This window comes from Bactrocera neohumeralis, chromosome 6, assembly GCF_024586455.1.
Source record: "Bactrocera neohumeralis isolate Rockhampton chromosome 6, APGP_CSIRO_Bneo_wtdbg2-racon-allhic-juicebox.fasta_v2, whole genome shotgun sequence".
In the NCBI taxonomy this organism is placed as follows: domain Eukaryota; kingdom Metazoa; phylum Arthropoda; class Insecta; order Diptera; family Tephritidae; genus Bactrocera; species Bactrocera neohumeralis.
Window position 1 is genome coordinate 64,049,312 of NC_065923.1, and position 19,099 is coordinate 64,068,410.

The following is a 19,099-nucleotide window of genomic DNA, read 5'->3' on the forward strand; positions in this document are numbered from 1 at the left end:
TGTTCTAACCTATTTTGTGTTGATAAGCAGCCGGTTTTATCGAAAAACTTGTAAAATAAGAGTTGAACGATCCAACCGCACTTGTCATAAAATTTCTTTGTTTCAGAGACGTAAGCGATTTAATAAAAAAAACGTTAAAATTGATTTTATTAAAATTATTGTAAATAAAACTTTATTTAAAGACTGTATAATTTTTTGGAGGAAAACTTGTTGAAAGTATCGAAATTCAGCCCAGCTGTTTTGGAGGTAGTGTCACTAGAAAATATGTTTTCCCAAACAATATTTCTCTTAAGTGTACATTCTGAAAAGCTAAAATCATCGAAAAATCTCCCACCACACATTTAAAAGAAAAATTATTATTTTTTATTTTATAATTTTTTATTTATTTAAAAGTTTTTGTTTTACTTTAAAAATTTGCTTATTTTTCTTTTATATAATTTACTTTGATCTAACTTAGCATTAAACAAACACATACAGAAGTAACTAGTAGGCCGTGGGACTAATATTCAATAAAGACTATAAACTTTTATATTTTGAAGAAATTTGGTTTCGTATAATTGCAACAACTTGAGCTTGTAAGAACAAAATAACCTAAAATATAAATATTTACAATTCCTGTGCTACGTGCGGATAAATACAGTATGTGCAAAAAGGCATATAAAATAAATAGCTTAACAGTAAGCTAACGAAGTAGAAGTGCTTAACTTAACAGCTAATTATTTACATAAATGATTAAAAATATTGATTTAAATTATTAAGTACAATAATTGCAGCATTTTGCTATTGCTTTGTTTACATTTAACTAAACGCTTATATAACTAGCTGAAAGGTCTTCATTTAAAATTTGCATTAATTAAATTAAAAGCGACTAAATGCGACTAAATTGTGATTGAAATCAATTACATTTGAATTTTTGGATCTGAATTCACACATACATAAACATGTGTGTATGTATGTTGGGCGCTCTTATCTTTCCACACCAATTGCTGACGTTGTATTGCTAACTCGTTTCCACGCATATGCAACAGCTTACTAAGCGCGCTTTCGCAAAGAGAGTGAGAGAGATATATATAGTGTGTGTATGTGAGATCGCCATCTAATACAGCAAGCAGCTAAGACCGTTAGGTGAGCGCGTTCTCCATGAACACGTGTGTAGGCGTACAAACTCGCTCGAAGCATTGGAGAACAGAGCGGCCTATAAGCAACAATGTGTATGTATGCGTCAGTGTCCGCTGATTTGCATTTCGTACAACAGTTACGCTGATCAAAAACCACTTCGTCAACAACAGCAACAAATGACAGCTTTATTGGCGTCGGCCACAAACAAGCGCGCTTGTGAATGAGCTCCGCCCACAGCGACACTTTTATTTTCCTAACACCGCGCAGCGCCGGCGCCAAGCAGGTGTGGATCGCGTATATGTGTATAGCTTAAACGCATACAAAGATGCCGTGCATGCTGGTCGCTGACGACGTCGACACTGTGGAACCATGCGAGGATGCGTAGCCCGCTGAATTGTAGCCCTCGTCGATCATCTTCTGACGCTTGTTGGCGAGCGCGGCGGCGCTGCTGCCATCCGACGAAGTATCGGACTCACTGTGATCGCTGTTGTAATGAAAGTACTTGCGACGTGCATCCAACATTGCTGCCTCCTCCTCGCTCAGATCGCAGTTCATGTCACAATCGCCGCTGAGTCGCGTCGACGGCCGTGATGCGGCGCTGACTGGCTTCATGCTAAGGTCCATGGGGCCATCCTGCGCGTCCATGGCGCTGTGTTGTTGCTGTGGGCTCACGCTCTCTGCGCCAATGGAGCACACGGAGACGGGTGAGAGTGATTGCATTTTGGCGGCGAACGAGAGCGCAGCAGTCTCGGCGACGGTTGGTGCTGGTGAGCTGGGTTGATGTGCGGGCGAATGTACGGAGTTGGGTGTGAGCGCGGAGGTGGGCACGGGCACGCACAGAGGTGAGCTGCTGAGCGGTGAAGCATGTATCGCCACCGGGCTGTGAATTTGGTGTTGCTGTTGTTGTTCTTGCATTTGTTGGTAAATTTGCTGTTGCGCAATAGCAGGTGATGGTGAATGCACATCCAGTTCATCATCGTCATCTTCATCGCCACCCGAAACACATAGTTCCGGAGAGTGACGTGCCGCTTCCTGTTGTTCGCGCATTTGTTGTTCTACAGCGGCAGCCGCAGCGGCAGCAGCAATTTGTGGCGAAAAGCGTTGCGCCGAATCACCAGAAGCTGCTGAATCCACAGACTGACGATGTTTATACATTTCGGTGCGGTAGGCAGCATCAGCGGCTGCTGCAGCAGCAGCGGCGGCATTGGGATGATAAGCGGCCGCTGCAGCGGCGGCGGGGAATAGCAAATGTGGCGGCAACTGGAAGGCAGACTGTGCTGCGCCCATGGCTGGCAGCGAATTCATCATGTTGAAGAAGGTGGCATCGGCAGCGGGATGACGCCCTGCAGCAGACATGAAAGGTGCAGCCTGTGCCATCATCTCAGGAAACTGGTAGCCGGGATAGCCGAGCAAGCCGCCAGCGCTGGCCATGTGTGGATTCAGTGATTGCATGTGTTGCTTGGCGGCGGCAGCGGCAGCAGCTGCGGCGGCCATATCACCGAAACCAGCGGCGTTGGGTGCACCGGCAACATTACCGCCAGCGGCTGCGGCTTTGTTCGCCATATCCATGGCTTGCTGTTGCTGTTCCTGCAGCAGACAGTGGATTTTGAACCAGTTGGAACGGCGGCCATAGCGTGAACCACCCTTGGACATGCCAACGGTGTAGCATTTGCGCAGGCGGCACGCTTTGCAGGTAGTGCGATTCTTCTTATCAATTACGCATTTGCCGTTGTTCTTGCATTCGCTTATGGACGAGAGGTTGTTGTACGAGCGACCGAAGAAGGACTGTGGAGTAGAAAAGACGAAAGGGTGTGGTTTATTAATAAATGCTGGGCGTTGTGGTGTTTCAGGTTATTAGAGCGAACGGTTTTTAGATAATTGTTTTACTTTTTCTGGTTATTTCTAGTTTATGTTGTGGACTTTATCAGCTAAATACTCAAATAGAACTTGCTTGCGCTCTTCAATATTTTTACAATTTTTTTTTTTGGATTTTCTAGACAACTTACCTTGCAGCCCTCGCATGTGAAAGCTCCGAAGTGGAAACCAGCGGCTGGTTCACCACATACTTTGCATGTTTGATTCATCTGTAAGCGGAAAAGAAAATGAATTATTAATAATGTTAAAGTAATGATGATTTTTAGATTATTCTACACATAAAATTAGGTTGTAAAACATTTTCGAAAAATTTCGTTTATTTGGCTCGGCTGGAGTAGTAAAGCAATTTAGTATAAGATAAAATCAGAATTCAAGTTCTCTGAACATTTGTGTTTCAAAATTTTAACTATAGCCGTTTTTGCTTTTCCTTTATGTGTTACTACTTCGCCTTTACACAAACGATTTCTTCTTCTAACTTCGTTCTTCTCTATGTTAAACGAAGTGTAGCTCAACTAACCATATTCATGCCAACTTCGGGCACACACACATCCATCATTTCAGCCATGTTTTTCTGTTAACACTGTTTGTTAAATTTGCAACTTCTAATGGTAATTTTAGTATTTGTTTTTAACAATTTTTAATGCACTTTTGGCTCCTACTTGAACCTCTTAGCTTGACGTTTGCTGTGTAAATGTGATGTTGTCTTAACTGGTCTGTTTTTTTATAGTCGAAATGCCAAAAAGGAGTATAAAACCTACTAGAGGAGGCGTGGCTGTGCAAATTACACTCAAAACATTGCCCGATCTAAGTGTTTATTGCCTTTTTCGATGACCTTAGCAATTTCTGCGCAATGTCCTGCCTGAATATACAATAGAAACTATGTAAGGTATAGGAACACAAAAAACACATAATAATATTCTTCAAAAACATCACTTTGGCAGGTAATGTTAGATGGTTGAAAGACCCGCAGGATTTGGTAACCGTATTGTATGCTGTTAAGTCAGCGAGTCAGAGCGAGTGCGCTGTTAACTTTTTTTACATTTAAGGATATGTTAGCAGAGCACAGGTAAGCCGCTGTTAAAGTTTGACGATGTTGTTGTTGCAGTTAACATTAAAGTGTCTGTTAACAGAGAGTTCTGTCGCTGTTAATGTCACCTCTGTTAAATTCGCTATTGTTAAGGCCGTTAAGAATGTTATGTTATGTAAAGGATATATGCTGAATGATAACTGGTTGTATGGTTATTGTTTAGTCAGAGAGAGTGCGCTGTTAACTTTTTTTACATTTAAGGATATGTTAACAGAGCGCAGATAAATCGCTGTTAAATTTTCACGATGTTGTTGTTGCACTTAACAGTGAAGTGTCTGTTAACAGAGAGTTTTGTCGCTGTTAATGTCACCTCTGTTAAGTTCGCTATTGTTAAGGCTGTTAAGAATGTTGTGTAATGTAAAGGATATATGCTGAAAGCAAACAACCAGTTATTATTTCAAATGAATTTTGATTTAACAGTTTTTAGCATTCTGCACAACTCGGCTGTTAAATTGTAACCTTTTTCTTTGAAATTTGTTGACATTTTTGATTCATTTAGGTAATGTACATATATATTTTAATAGTGTTTACAAAATTTTTTAGCGATTTTGCACGCTTGCTTGCTTTGTCTCCTTGCTATACCATAGACGTAACCTTGACGGGCATGCGCTGTATATGCATGGCACAGCGGGTGGTTTGCCGTTTTTTAACTGGGAATGAATTTTGAATGAGTTTTTTTTTTGCACAAACTCAAAAAAAATCATGTTTTTTGCATGCTTTTTATGGCATTGCGAATTTTATTTTTGATTTTTGCCTCAAAGTGCTATTTTTTATGTTCTTTTCTTGTTCTTTGAAGAAGTTTAAAGAAACGCTTATGCGACTGTGCGTGAATATGCTGCGAATTAAAGCATGAAAATGCGATTTACAATGAGTTATTAATATTTTCAGCTAATTTTTGTACAGTCAGAGCGTATAAAATAATTTTTGATATATGAAATGTAAAAAATCGTTATTTTGGAACAACTTCAGATATTGTTTCCTATTATTTTATATACAAATATGCTACAAGTAATCGAAATTCACAATTATTTTAACATTTTGCAACTTAAATACCTTATAAAACACTTAACAGTGCTCTCTGTTAAGCATATACACAAATCCTCCACTGTTAGAATTTCACAGAAGGACTAGTAAACTAATTATTTTTCACACAGGTATTTCATAATATTGCCAAACAATGGATTGTGCCCACACACCGCCGCATGTTTACAGTTTTTATTTATTTCGCAGCAACTCCCCCGCAATCGTGTTTGTCAATATTTAGGGTGTTCACAGCGCATCATAATTATATGCGACAACGCCTAGCAAAAGCATTACACAACATTTGGCAGAAACATATGTAGTTCTGTATGTGTGTAAGCCGCAAAGGTTTCGCTGTTACCTGTTCGGCTCTTCTATGTTGCGCTGCTCTAGTTTCAGTATGAAAATTAGACTACATAGCGATCGGCTTGCAGCGCAAACCATGAAACCGCAAGCATAAGCAGTGAACAATCGAAAATACGCCATGTTGCACGGTTGTTTAATAGGCGTGTAGGTGATTTTCTATTATGCAAAGAAGTGTTGCTGGCAGCAGCACTGAAACTACATACTGTTGGTTAGGACTTGGCTGAGCAGGAGCAAATGCACTAATTTTTTTCTTTACAGTAGGCGTGTGTCTAAATGGTACTATGGAAAGATAAGTGTGTGTGTGTGAAAAATTATGTTGCGTACGTGTTTCGCAAATATGCTTATTTGCTGAGCGCGTAGCTGCTAACAGCGAATATTTTTGCAAACTCTCATCTGATTTGCATTAGAACTATTTACTGATTTAATTTTGAAACCAAATTCTCTACAAATTCTGACTAAATAAGCAACTTAAATATCAGTACATTAACTATTTTATATAAGAAGCTCAGACTCACCTTGTAATATTATTTATTTGACTGTCTTGTGTGTAATCACTGCTTAAATTTTCAAAATATGTGCTTTGTAACTGTTTTTGATTCCGTTAATATATTTTTTTTTTCCAAACTTAACACTTGATTCAGAGAATATTCTTGCGAGTCCACGCAGTTTCTGCGACCAAGTCAGTATTATTTAATTACAAAGTAATTTTTAACAAGAAATGTGGCACGAGACGCCGAATACGAAGTTTTCCAAGTACACAAAATTTTTGAAAAATATTAATTTTTTAAAACTGTTTTTTCAAATTTTATTTGATTTTTTTTTAATGTTTCTCTCAAAATTTTTTTCCCAAAATTTTTCTTTCGAAGGTTTTTGTTTCTTTTAAATTTCAGGCTTTGATTTCATTGACTTGAAACCACGCGCTTGCCACACTGTCAATCAGTTATCACTTGCAATACAAAACAAATTTGCCTGCAACTGGAGTTTATATTTTTATATTTCTTAATTTTTCTACGCTTCACAAAATACATACGTACTAGTGTCTGTATGTAAAACTTTAGTTTTTATTTTCACAATTGGAAGCATAAATACGAAACTTGTCTCCGCAGTTGTTTACCCCGTTTTTCGATTTAATCACTTTTATATAAGTTTTTTTTCTCTCATACAATAAAAACATATAAGACTTGCTCTTGCTTCGCGCGCTGCACGTTTACTACGCTTCGACTACTGGCAGACAACTGAGTTGATGTGACTTCCAATGTCTTACAAGAAGCATATTTTCAATATGCGCACACGTACAAAAATCATGCCACAGCGCTACCCTATAAGCCAAATGGCAGTTAGTGTTGCAGTTAACTTCGTATGACCGCAGAGACGGCGATACTCGCGCATCTACGTCTGTACATATGTAGTTGGAAGAAAACAAAAGACTTGAAACACAAACCACCACCAGCACCACAACCACCACTATCAAACATCACTACCAAAGCGATCGTCGCTGTCGTCATCAAGTGAGCGAATTGGCACAGCAGCGGTAGCAGTAACAGTTAAAGTGATCGCTGCGCAGAGAGCAATAGGCAGCGCTGACTTCAACTGTGCGTTGGCAGTAGCAGCGTTGCTGGCGACACATTCGCGCGCTGCTGCGTCGTCATGTTGACTTAACAGCGACTCTTGACTGCTAACATGTAACTATAATGTAAATCAATTCAATTCACAGCGCGTTATTAACAGCCCCTATTGTGCTCTGTTTATGTTAGCTGTGGCGCTGTTGCCTATTAACAAGTATGTTATTGAGCTGGTAATGTTAACTCAATGATATTCTAATAACATCTTATGTTTAAAATAATGTATGTGCAGAAAATGCAAGAGCAGACTGTTGTAAGCATAAGCATTGATATTTATGTATTCAATGATTTCTGTTAGTTTATGCAGAGTTTTGAACCCATGCTAAATGTTTACTTATAATTGAAAAAACAAACCTAATAAATAGAAATTTGATATGTATATCGAATTTTTAAAAATATCGAAAAATGTTACTAATATGTATCTGGAAAATTTTGTATTTAAATCGAACTTTTAAAAATCTCTTAAATTATATAGAAAATGTATCGCGTACTACATATACTCGTATTAATTTATATGAAAATGACTATTCACTTATGGATTGAACCAAACGACATTACAAATTAAGTTTTTATTGATTTAACCGAAATATAAAATATATTATTTTATTTTACTTTACTTTATTTCTTCTTTTATTTTTATTTAATAATTTTTTTAATTTTTTAAGTTTTTGTTAAAAACCCTGTCATATCAAATCACCTTCAGTTTGCATTAAGTATTTCAACACTTTACAATATAATTCTTAGACCTTGAATATCAATGGGATATTAGCAGTACATAGTTTAAGCCTAATCTAATAAATATCTAGTTGAGAATTCATTTCTTATATACATATATGTATTTTTGTAATTTTCCGAATCAGTTTGCATCCCAGCTATACGCTATAGTAGTCTGACAACGGTTTCTACAGATGGGCAGCTATGTAGGAAGAAAATTCTGTGCGCTAAGTTTCCGAACGATATCTCATAAACTAAGCAACTAATTCGCCTATGTAAACACATACAGGCGGTCACGGCTAAATTGACTTAACTCAAAATATTAATTATTTATGATTTCTTAGGATCGTTATCGATTCCGTCTAAGTGTTACAAACTGCTTAGCAAACTTAAAATATACGATGTTCAAGGTACAAAAACTTCTCTAATAGAAATCTTAAGTGTTTATCATTATTAGTACAAAAATGAATCCAGTATAAGCTGCCCTAGAAGATATTAATATTTCCATTTGCAAAAAAGAAAACTTACGAAATGACTATGAATTATTTTAAAATCCGTTTAAAATATGCGTAATTAAATTAAAGGTTGATTGTTTGTGCTCACCTATAGTAATAAGTATGAACGAAATCGTTTCTTAAATGTAAAATTAGATATGTGCTGTCAGTGATTACGATTGTTAAGAAAATATGTGTAGCTGATCCGCAGTCGACTGGCGCGCTCTTGTTAACTCGGCAATTAAGAAGAATAATCCGCAGTTAAGAAGTTCACGCATATTTATAATTACTAAGAACCTTTTTTATATTTTTTGTATATGATATTATGTTCGATATAAAAATATCATGCATAATCCAAATCGGACAATAATATTATACAAATTAAAATTAAAAAATTCTGGTATGATAAAATATAATAACAGAGATTTTGTTTCGCTTACAAATATTTTTTATTTAACTGCAATGTTATATATAAGCTGTAAATAAAATAGCGTAATCCGTGTGTTAATAACATAGGATTTCAAACAGCGGCTGCATTAGATGGCATTTGAGTATTCGCTGTAATTTACATTACATTATAATTTACATAACATTTTCTTTGGTGTATCACACCAGAGAGTACAACCACTGTAAAGTTATATATCTCTTCGTCTGCTTTCAGATACATGCGCATTTTTAAAGTTAACTGTTAATAATTTTAGTTTGGCAGAACATTCATGTATTATAATAATTGCTAAGCTTGAGTGCTTAGCGCTATGTAAAGTTGTTGCTCTGTTAACTATCGTATTGCTAGAGACTGTCAGCATATTGCACTCATATATGCATTTTACATAATTTACTCGTGTACAGGTACATATGTAAGTTGACTAACTGTTTATATACTTCTTTAATTACTTTGCGTTCGCAAACGCTTTAAGCTTTATTTGAGCACATCAATTTTACAGCTTCGATACGATTTATAACTGTACAAATGCATATGTATTATAAATGTTTTATTTACCTATTCCAAAGAGCTATAAGTATATACAAATTCCGTCAGTTTGTGCATGCTATTGATATTTATGTACATATTAGCAGCCGCCACGCTTGGTACGTATTTCTTGTTTTGTTTTAAGCCGTCAACTGGTTCCTCGTTATTGTCTCGTTACCTTTTTCATGTATTTTTTTGTATTTGTCTTCAACTTGTATTCTTCACTTTACTTTTTTTGTAATAAAATTTCAAGCACAAATTTTTTTTTTGCTGAGCGACGCGCTCAACAAATGGGCGGAGTTTACATCCAATAAACCACTTGTACGTGACAAGCAATGTGTTTTGTTTTTTACATATATGTGCACTTATGTATAGTAATTTATATATGATTTACTTATGTAGATAAAAGTAAATAAGATAAAATTACCAATTTATTAGTATTATATTATGAAAAAAAAAACATTAGATACACAAATACTTATTTAAATTAAAGATTACTGCATGCACTTAATTTGCTCAGAGGCGCTACTAATTTTTGAGAAATTATTCAAAAATATTTGATTAATTGCAAAAAAAAAAATAAAAATAATAAAAATATATTCGAAGGAAATAAAACGTTAACTGTAGTTAACCGAAGTTATAATTCGTTTTACAAAAATAAAATACTATAAGAACTTGAATTTGTCAGTTTGTATAGCATGAGGTTGCCTTCTTGACTAGAGCACAAAAACAAAAATTAATCACGAAAAATTGTCTTATTGTTTTTACAAATATTCTCAATTAAGATCTATCCACTTTGGCATGCGTCTGGACCGATTTTCGGAACATATTTGCCACTTTGATTGAGGTATCTCCAAAACATGCATTCCGAACGCATCAACCGCCACTTCAGGTGTCGAAAAACGTTGGTTTCCTATTTATTTATTTTTTTTCGAACGGTAAGAAATAGAAGTCAATCTGTGCCAAGACCAGACTTTACGGTAGATTACTCATCAAATCGATGTTTTTAGTGCTCAAAAATGCAACTTTTCAGTGGATGTGTGAAAGCTTGCATTGTCGTGATGAAGAGTGATCCGTTTACGGTGATTGGTTTTCGTGACATGACTGAAGGAACACATAGGTCTCGTATATACAGACGGCCCGACAAACGGATATGGCTAAATCGACTCAGCTTATTATGCATTTATTATTTCTTATTTTCATTAAAGACTTCGTGGCAAACTTAATATACCCTGTTTAGGGCATAAATGGATACAGAATCAGCAAGATCGATCAAATGGAGATATTTAAAATTGAAAATTTTTAAAGTCATTTACGAGTCAAACATGTTAAAATCTATCACTTTTACATTCAAGGCATACATTGTGATTTTTTTTTAAATCACTGAATTGCTTACAGTCCATTAAATAAATTATAATAATAAAAGGACTAATAAAGGAGGAAATGACTGGCGCGCTGTTGTAAACTCAGCTAATCATAGAAGTGTGATGTCTACGCCAATAAAGCAGAAGAAGTTATATAATTTCACTATGAAAATCCTTCGCTTTCATAGAGAAATTAAATTTTTTTTTGCTGAATATTTTATTCTACAAAACCTAAAGCATCATTCACATTCAATTACCTTTAAAACCCAGCTAAATTATAGTGGCAAATTTATGATTCTCCAAATTTCCCCTGACTCATTTAATATTCACCGTATTATTTCAGATTTTTTTTTACAAATTTCTAATAACTAATAACATATAGGTTTTTGTGAAACCATCTTCGCCATTTGTGCTTTTGACAAAAGTTCTGCTCTGATGACATAATAAAGTGTAATCTATCAAATTCATTCGGTTATGTGAACAAGTTTTAACGCGTCAATTGTATTTTCTAAAATGTTTCGTCTTAATTAATTGAACATTTTTAGTGAATTTTAGTAAAATCATGCGCAATGAATCATAACGGGTAATGTGTGTGAGTCATAGCAAAATTTTGATGATGTGCTGAAGCTATATTTATTAATAGTTGATGGTAGGATTTCTGAAACGGCAACAAGGAGAGATTTCAATTCAGTTTTCAGATATCTGGATATAAAATACATATAAGCGGTTTATCAATATTCTTAATATATTTTAAGCTGATGATAAAAATAATACAAAGTAATAAAAATGAATAAAATAATATACGTCAAGTTAAATATTGAAAACTGGGCTTAATTTCCTGATTTTTATTTATTTATTTAGAAAAATTAGTTTTACTAAGAACATTTCATTTCAAAGAACTCTTTTAAATGATCGAATGATGTGTCGATATTGGTCAGAAAGTCGGTTCTTCAAATAGGTACAATATCAAGCGATGATGCTCGATAAAAATAGCTGCCATATTACTGATCGAATCAAGTTTTCTGGAAAAAATTTAAAATATCTTTCAAATTTTAGATTATTTTCTAAGGCAACAATGTAATCTCCAAAGAAATTGGTCAGATTTTAAGTTTTTTTTATGTAAATTTTCAAATTAGAAGGAGAACTCATTTCATTCGAAAGATGTTTATCGGTTTTATGTAAATTATAAAAAAATAGTTTTTTAATGAAATACCTTTTAACAGTTACAATAAAACAGTTTTGAACTAAATTTGATTATGAGTTTTCTCTGAAATAAAAATTTGCAAAATATTATTTGATTTTGAATTTTATGATCTCAATTTAATGATAACAAATATTAGTTTTTTGAAATAGTACTAATTTATTAATATAGAGAAAATTCAATGCTCACCTTCTCAAATTCATGTTTATTTATTTAAAAAATTACACTGGACGATAGTGATTTTTTTGCCCTCGCTATAAGATTTGATAAGTTTTGCGCTGGTTTATTTATAAATTCCTATAGCCATGTTAAAATATGAAACAAAATTCCGAATATATACATATGTATATATATAAAGTCAGTGCAGTTTAGAAAAAATGAAATACATATTAAAGTAAAAAGAGAAAAAATGCCTAAAACCTATGGTTTATTTCAATAAAACTATCTTTATGAACATATTTTATAATTTTCCAGTCAATAATTTCTTTCCAAGAACCAGAATGAAACTAATTATAGATTTTTGTGAAACTACTTTTTCTGTGCTTCATTATAATTTCCTAGATTATCCGAGATAGATATAGATTAATATTGATAGATATAGCTTTATACTTATATAAATGATCCGGATGACTTGATGACTGTAACTTGAGTAAAAATTTGGTGTCCGCGCTCCTTGGCAAAAAAAAAGTACGAGTTCGTATATGGGCGTAATTGAACCACTGCCACGCCCACACAACGTCATTAGCCAAAAACTTATAAAATGCCATAAGATATAAAATTTAACCCACGTGATGGTATCACTTTCAAGATTGAAGTCAAAATTGAACAATAGGCTCACTTTTAAGGGGTTAGGGGTAGTCAGAATTTTCAAAAAATTATTTTTTTTTGCATTTTAGTTAAGTGTAATATCCTATAAATACTTTTGAAAATTTCACGTCTGATCGATAATCAGTTTTTATCGAGAAAACAAAGAGAAAAGCTCGGACATCAAATTAGACAATAGTTAACTTTTTACGAAAAATATTAATCAATGGTAAATTTTAATTGAAATTCGTTCAAATAATATTCCTTGTTGACTGTTTGACCGGTTGGAAGGAATTCATAATTGCTTTTAATCAGAAAACAGTCAACATGTGATTTTTGAACGACTTTGTCGATTTTTTTTGGTCTCGGCTCTCTTTTGGAAGATAATTTTTTCGAAATTGGTTGTTTCGGGGTCTTAAAGTCCAAAGTCTCTATCGCCAGTTATAATGCATTTCATGCTTTTGTAAAATAAAACGATTTAAAAGCAAAAAAAAAACTGAAAATTAATCATTTTTCGTGCACTCTGATCTTTGATTTGTTGAAGAGACGTATTGAGATGGTCGCCCTGGACGCTCTTGATTTCATCCAACATCAAATTAGTATAAAATTATAAAACTTTACCGAATAATGTCTTTTGTATATGCGAAAAAATGTCCAAATCATCACCAAAGGCTTTCTGTTACCATCCTCAACTTATCCGCAGCAGAAAATTGACTTTTTACGTAAAAAAATTAATCAATTCTTTGCTAAATTTATAATTTTGAAATCGCAAAAAATTCAAAAAATCACTAATTCTGTGCTACAAATGTGTTGAACTAGGTCAATACTTCCCTTAGCCCCCCTAGGCCTAATATTAAAATTTTCAAGCATCCGGGTGACTTTATACCGCATAGATATATCGGCCAATATGACTTATATTAATAAAATTGAGAGAGTGTGTTGTTCTTATAATGCTGCTATTTGTGCTTAGAATGAATAAAATCGGGTGAAAACTCACCCTATACCCCATATGACTAGCAGGCCTTATATACTTGAAAGCACTTCCCTGGCTTTAAGCCTTACAAGTTGCAAGAGTATGAAATGCTCGGTTAATTTCGGACTGAGCTCTTCCTTATTTGTCACGAATATTTATATTTCATTCATTTTCTGAACAACAGTGAATATTCGACCTTTCAACTTTTTATTACTAAGCTTAGGTACTTATCTACAAATGTAATTTAAACAATACTCATCGATGTCCTTCGCTACTACAATTATATGTCAAGATATCTCCATCTGTGATTTTTATAAAACCTAAAGCATAGTTTTATTTATATTTGTATTATATGTTTATACATGGATTTATATTTAATACTTTTATTTTATGTATATGTTTTCAGAAAGGAACACAAGAATAGGGATTACGAAAGAGATTGCCGAAAACCTAATCATGACTGAAAAATAAGCTTTAACACTAGCAAGCTGATAATTGTTCAAAATCCAAGATATGCTATAATCAAGTTTTAATATTGCTAATGTAAGACTGAGCTACACCAATATAGATTTAATGAAATATTAGAACAGTTACAATACAGTTCTGGAAGCTAAATTTGATTACGAGTTTTCTCCATAAAAATTTGCAAAATATTATTTAATTTTGAATTTTATGATCTCAATTTATGATAAGACTGAGCTACACCAATACAATTTACAATTTTAGGACTATATATTAAGACTTGGACAAAAAATGTTCATACGTAATATAAGCAAATAATGCATTCAAAAATGTTCTAGACAGCAATTTTGCATTTCGAAAGACGGTTTTACTTAATAGTTGGCTTTTCGTTATAAGAATATAACTTCCATATTTGGCACAAGATGTAATGATTTCTGTGCATATTTCTAAGAAGCACACACTTAGAATTTTGAGGTAGACTGCAGGCCTTTACTCAAAAGCTGAAATTTCTGGATATTAACGTTTTTTAACTAACCAAATCGTATTTACAATGGGTTTCTATAATAAGTTAGTATACCAAATGACCAACGCGTCAATTTTCATTTCAAACAATTACAAGGTTATAGGGTCATGCAATCGGTGCATAAAGACACATGTCAAAAAATCTATGCAATTGTCAGTAATATTATATATGGGTAAGGGAAGAGCAAATTTAAATAAAAGGATTTACACAATAATTTTACGACCAAACCCAAAATAATTGAAAGTATTGCCAAAATAATTTTTTGTCCGCAAATTCTGCAGATATGACCAAAAAATATTACGAAAACCTTTAACTCAACAAAATGTAGTCGCCTTGGAAAAAAATCCTTTATGCTAATAATGCTGTTGGTTTTTGTTTTTTTTTTGCCAACGAAAAACATTTCCTGGAAAGCGTAAAAAACGCACAAAATTTCACCAGAAAGGTCAACAGCATTATGTTGAGTGCACGGCCAACGGACAAACTAAGAAAGTCAAATAGGCAAACGAAAGAAATGGCAGAAAAGCAAATACACTAAAGGCAGATCAGAAAGTCAGCAATTTTTCAGAGCAAATGCTTCGCGGAAGCACGCAATTTCATATAAGAAACGGAAAGTTGACAGTGGACGATGAAAGATATAAAGGAAATGTAGAAAATCCATAAAAAACGGCAAGTCGCAAGCGGCACAAGCGACTAAAAAATGGCAAGAAAGGCTTTGTTGGCGTAAAAAAACTCACGGAAATAATAAAAATGGGCAGCAGCTTCAATAGAAATTGTTAGATGGACAACAACAAGCGACGCGCTGGATGTTAAAAAAGTCATAACGTTAGTTGTTGTTAAAAAAAAAGTCATGAGAAGTAAGGCAAAGGACACTTTTGGCTGCAACAAGTAAGCATAACAAATACCACAAAGGCTCAAAGGATGCAATTTGCACACCGCTAAACAACTCAAGGATCTTTCTGCTGTAGTTATGTGTGTGGTGAACGTGTAGGCATACTTAAATGATCTCTAGTTTACGAGTAACAACAACAACGCAGAGCGAATTCGCAAAATGGTTATAGTTTGTTGAGAAACGAGGTCACCAAATAGTGCGCCAATTGTAGCTGTCTTGGTATGTGTGAGTGTAAATGTGTGAGCGCATGTTGTTATTGAGTTGGTGTATTTATGTTTGCCATTTGCTGTGCTTGCATACTATAATTTAACTACTTACTAATAATATCTAAACTAGTTGCCGAAAAATCGCATACAAAAAGCATAAGCCGCCGCAAGGCACGCATGCGTTTGGAAATGTTTGAAAGTGGGCGTTATGTTTGAATCCGTAGGCGGTATGTTTGCCGTAAAAGAATGCGCGTCTTAAATGCGTGCTGAATGCATAACGGGCAAAGATGATCGCTAAAAATGGGGCGGTATGTTTTGCCACAGCACAAATACTGTTTGCGCTAATAATAGCGCGAAGGGCGAGACTCGCGAAAAAAAGAAACGAAAACACCGCGCTTAGCAACTGCAAGCTTACCTGCGGCTATTTAGGTGACAATGAAGAAACAAGAGCGCGCAATTAAGCGGAAAAATGCGCTAAAGTGCAGCGGCAACAACACCAAAAGGCGAAACGGGAAACTCAGCGCGCACGCGTTGTGCCGCTGTGTTGTTGTAAAAAATCTTGAAAAAACGTGTGCACGAAATGAAAGCAAAAACTGTTTGCAAGCAAGAAAATTATCAATAACACTGCTAACAGCAACAAAACGCTTAACAGCGCTAATGCTGTTAACGTTAACAGTGCAGCGCGTAAAAAGTTGTATCAAAGGATAATGCAAATCGGCAAAAAGTGAAGATAAGACTGCAAAATCTCGCATATTTCCACTAAAAAACCAACAGCATATGCACTTTCATGCAATAGCAGCTACAGTTATTCGCATAACATTTTGACTTGCACGGACGAGTTATCAGAAAGCGAGCGCGCTTGCGTTCTTTCAATACTATGTAAACATGCATCCTTGCAGGTAAGTGCGTCGCTTTGTTTTGCTGTCATTTGTATGTGATTTTTGTACAGTTTTTTGCATGAATTTTCACATAACCCTGTACCTTATCGCGAATTTTTCAAGGCTAATGCTTTATCGAACTCATTGTTCGTCTTTGTCTTGCATGCCCGTGGGACAAAGCGTCTTTGGTGTGGGTGCAAGCGAAAGGCGTTGAGTAATGGTTAAAAATATTAGAGTATGCATAAACATTGTATTATTCTTTAATGTTTCGTAGCATGCGGAGTTGTCTGTATATTTTGGCATGAATAAAAAATTCGTACCTTTTGCTCCAAAATATATGGGTGAAGGCTAACCTTTTTAATACGACTAAACAAGATATTATATTGAGGTAGACCTGCATATATAAATATTTACAGCTTAGTCGGGTTTTTAATGTCACTGCAGATAATAATAATGACCTGATTAAAATATATTATTGAATGTAATTAAGCGTTCCTATAAATAAGTGCTAAGCGTTTCTTGAAAACATACATATGTATGATCAGCGAAGTATTTCAAAGAATTCAAAGAAGACTATGTTAAAACTAAATCTTCTTTTATTCTTACGCAATAATTCACAGCAACTATATTTCATAAAATTTTGTAGCTCTTTACGTATTTTTGAAAAATGCAAAAAAATGTTGTTCACTTTTTTGTTTAGTACATATTTAGAAAAAATTAAGTCATATTTCTTCAATATTCTTAAACATTTTTCAAATATGTACAACAAGGATAAGTAGAGATAACAAATTTCTTAGAAGTCTTAGCTTTCTAAATATTACTCGTACTTAAGATATATCTCAACTCAGCATTTAAATGTGCTTTTGTAAATGTTCTATATTCTAATTCTACTCGATATGACATAGCCATACCTCGTTGTGTAAATATATTAAGAGGTTCTATAAAGTTAGAATTTTCAAAAAAAAAATTTTTTTATTTGTTTTTTAAATGCATATTTTATTTAAGAACACAGATAGAAAAATTCATATCGTTCCTGTGAATATTTTCGAAGTTACACGCAAATTTGAAAAGACGTTTCAGAGAGCGAGTTTTTCTCAATATGATGCTTTCAAAGCCAATAATCAACATTACTCGAGAACGGCCAAGCCGATTAGATTAAAGTTTAACACGAGTTTCTAAAATACATTTTCGAGTAATTGTTCGAAGATTTTTTTCGCACCTATAAATATATATATTTTTTATAAACAAATTAAGGTCGAAATGTTGATCAAAAATCATTTCTTTTTTTATTATGTTGCTTATTACTTCGATTTGCCTTACCAGACTCAACATTACTTTAACGAAATTTTCTTTCGTTTTTAAATTTCAGAGGATCTACTTGTAGTTTAGAAATATTGTTGTCGCAGCAAAACGTCAGCTGTAGTTCTATTTGAAATAAATATTTTTACTAATAATGAATCTTAAAACCCAGTTAAAAAATACCATCATATGTGTACAAAGTTTTAGATCAACAAATTTAAAAATTTTCTCAGAAAAAATTTAAAAAAATTCGCTTTTTTCGATTATGTTATTTCCGTCGACAGTTTTAGGTCTGAGTTTTATATAAAATCTTCTTTTTAATATCTCACGTGCAAATTCAGTTCATATGTATATAACATCCTATGTTTTAAGAGTAAATAAAGAGCAATAATTTGTACTGTAGTTTATGGGTTTAACAGAATTTAAGGCATTTGGTGTGAAATAAAAAAAACTTTTTAAGTAGGTATATAAGTTTTATTGCCTTGACAGACGGATTAACTGCGCACTTAATCAGATCCAAATTTGTAGGTGACAGACGGCAGCTATGCGAGTTTGAAACTCTCATAAACAGCTCATTGTCCTTTTTATAATATTTTCAATGAAAATTGATAGAAGATAAACATTACGGTTGTTAGCCGACCAATTTTTACCAAATCATGTTTTATTACAAAAAAATAGCAACACATTATTTTTAAAACTACATCATAACATAGAAGTTTTATTGATATTATATTGAGAATTTGATAAACAGCTGTCAGGGTTGCTTGTATTTCATTCACAATAGATGAAAATTGGCCATTTTTAACAATGTTGCCAACGAAAATCTCACAAACTCCCTAAAATTTTGAGAGTTATTTTTGGATTCAGCAACGGAGTTAGCTGCGGTAACTCCTGAAGTAATCCCGAAAAATGCAATTAATCTGGTTTAACGCTGCCGTCTGTCAATGCTATTACTTTCGCTATAAGATTACGCCTTTAAAAAATTGCAATGAAGTCTCAAATCAATACTTCAAATTGTTTTCTAGTAACAGCTTTCTAACATGAAACCGCTAAGTTTAGTCCGCTGATCATTTTATTTCAAACGCACTTTTCTTGAACTATATCTTCACTATCACAATTCATCGTCTGTATCCATATACCATACTCCACGTATGGGCCAATGATCCGATGAAAACCAAATTTTTGCAGGCCTCAAATGAACAAAATATTGAATAAAAATCACTTTTTCTAAAA

The 19,099-nt window shown here is 34.0% G+C and overlaps 1 protein-coding gene across 1 annotated transcript; it reads right to left on the reverse strand.

The window, feature by feature from the left end:
* Positions 1 to 401: 401 nt before the first annotated feature.
* On the reverse strand, positions 402 to 6,687 carry LOC126761665 (zygotic gap protein knirps). Its single transcript, XM_050478020.1, has 3 exons — positions 5,983 to 6,687; positions 3,126 to 3,203; positions 402 to 2,904 (listed from the first exon to the last, which is right to left on the reverse strand). The coding sequence occupies exons 2-3, from the start codon at positions 3,201 to 3,203 to the stop codon at positions 1,429 to 1,431; spliced, it is 1,554 nt and encodes a 517-aa protein (XP_050333977.1). The 5' UTR covers positions 5,983 to 6,687; the 3' UTR covers positions 402 to 1,428.
* Positions 6,688 to 19,099: the final 12,412 nt, after the last annotated feature.

Bases quoted from the DNA above. Each gene is read 5' to 3' on its own strand.
- LOC126761665 (XM_050478020.1), bottom strand. From the start codon at position 3,203: ATGAATCAAACATGCAAAGTATGTGGTGAACCAGCCGCTGGTTTCCAC. The intron at 2,905-3,125 runs GTAAGTTGTCTA...TCTACTCCACAG, and splicing joins TCACATGCGAGGGCTGCAAG to TCCTTCTTCGGTCGCTCGTA.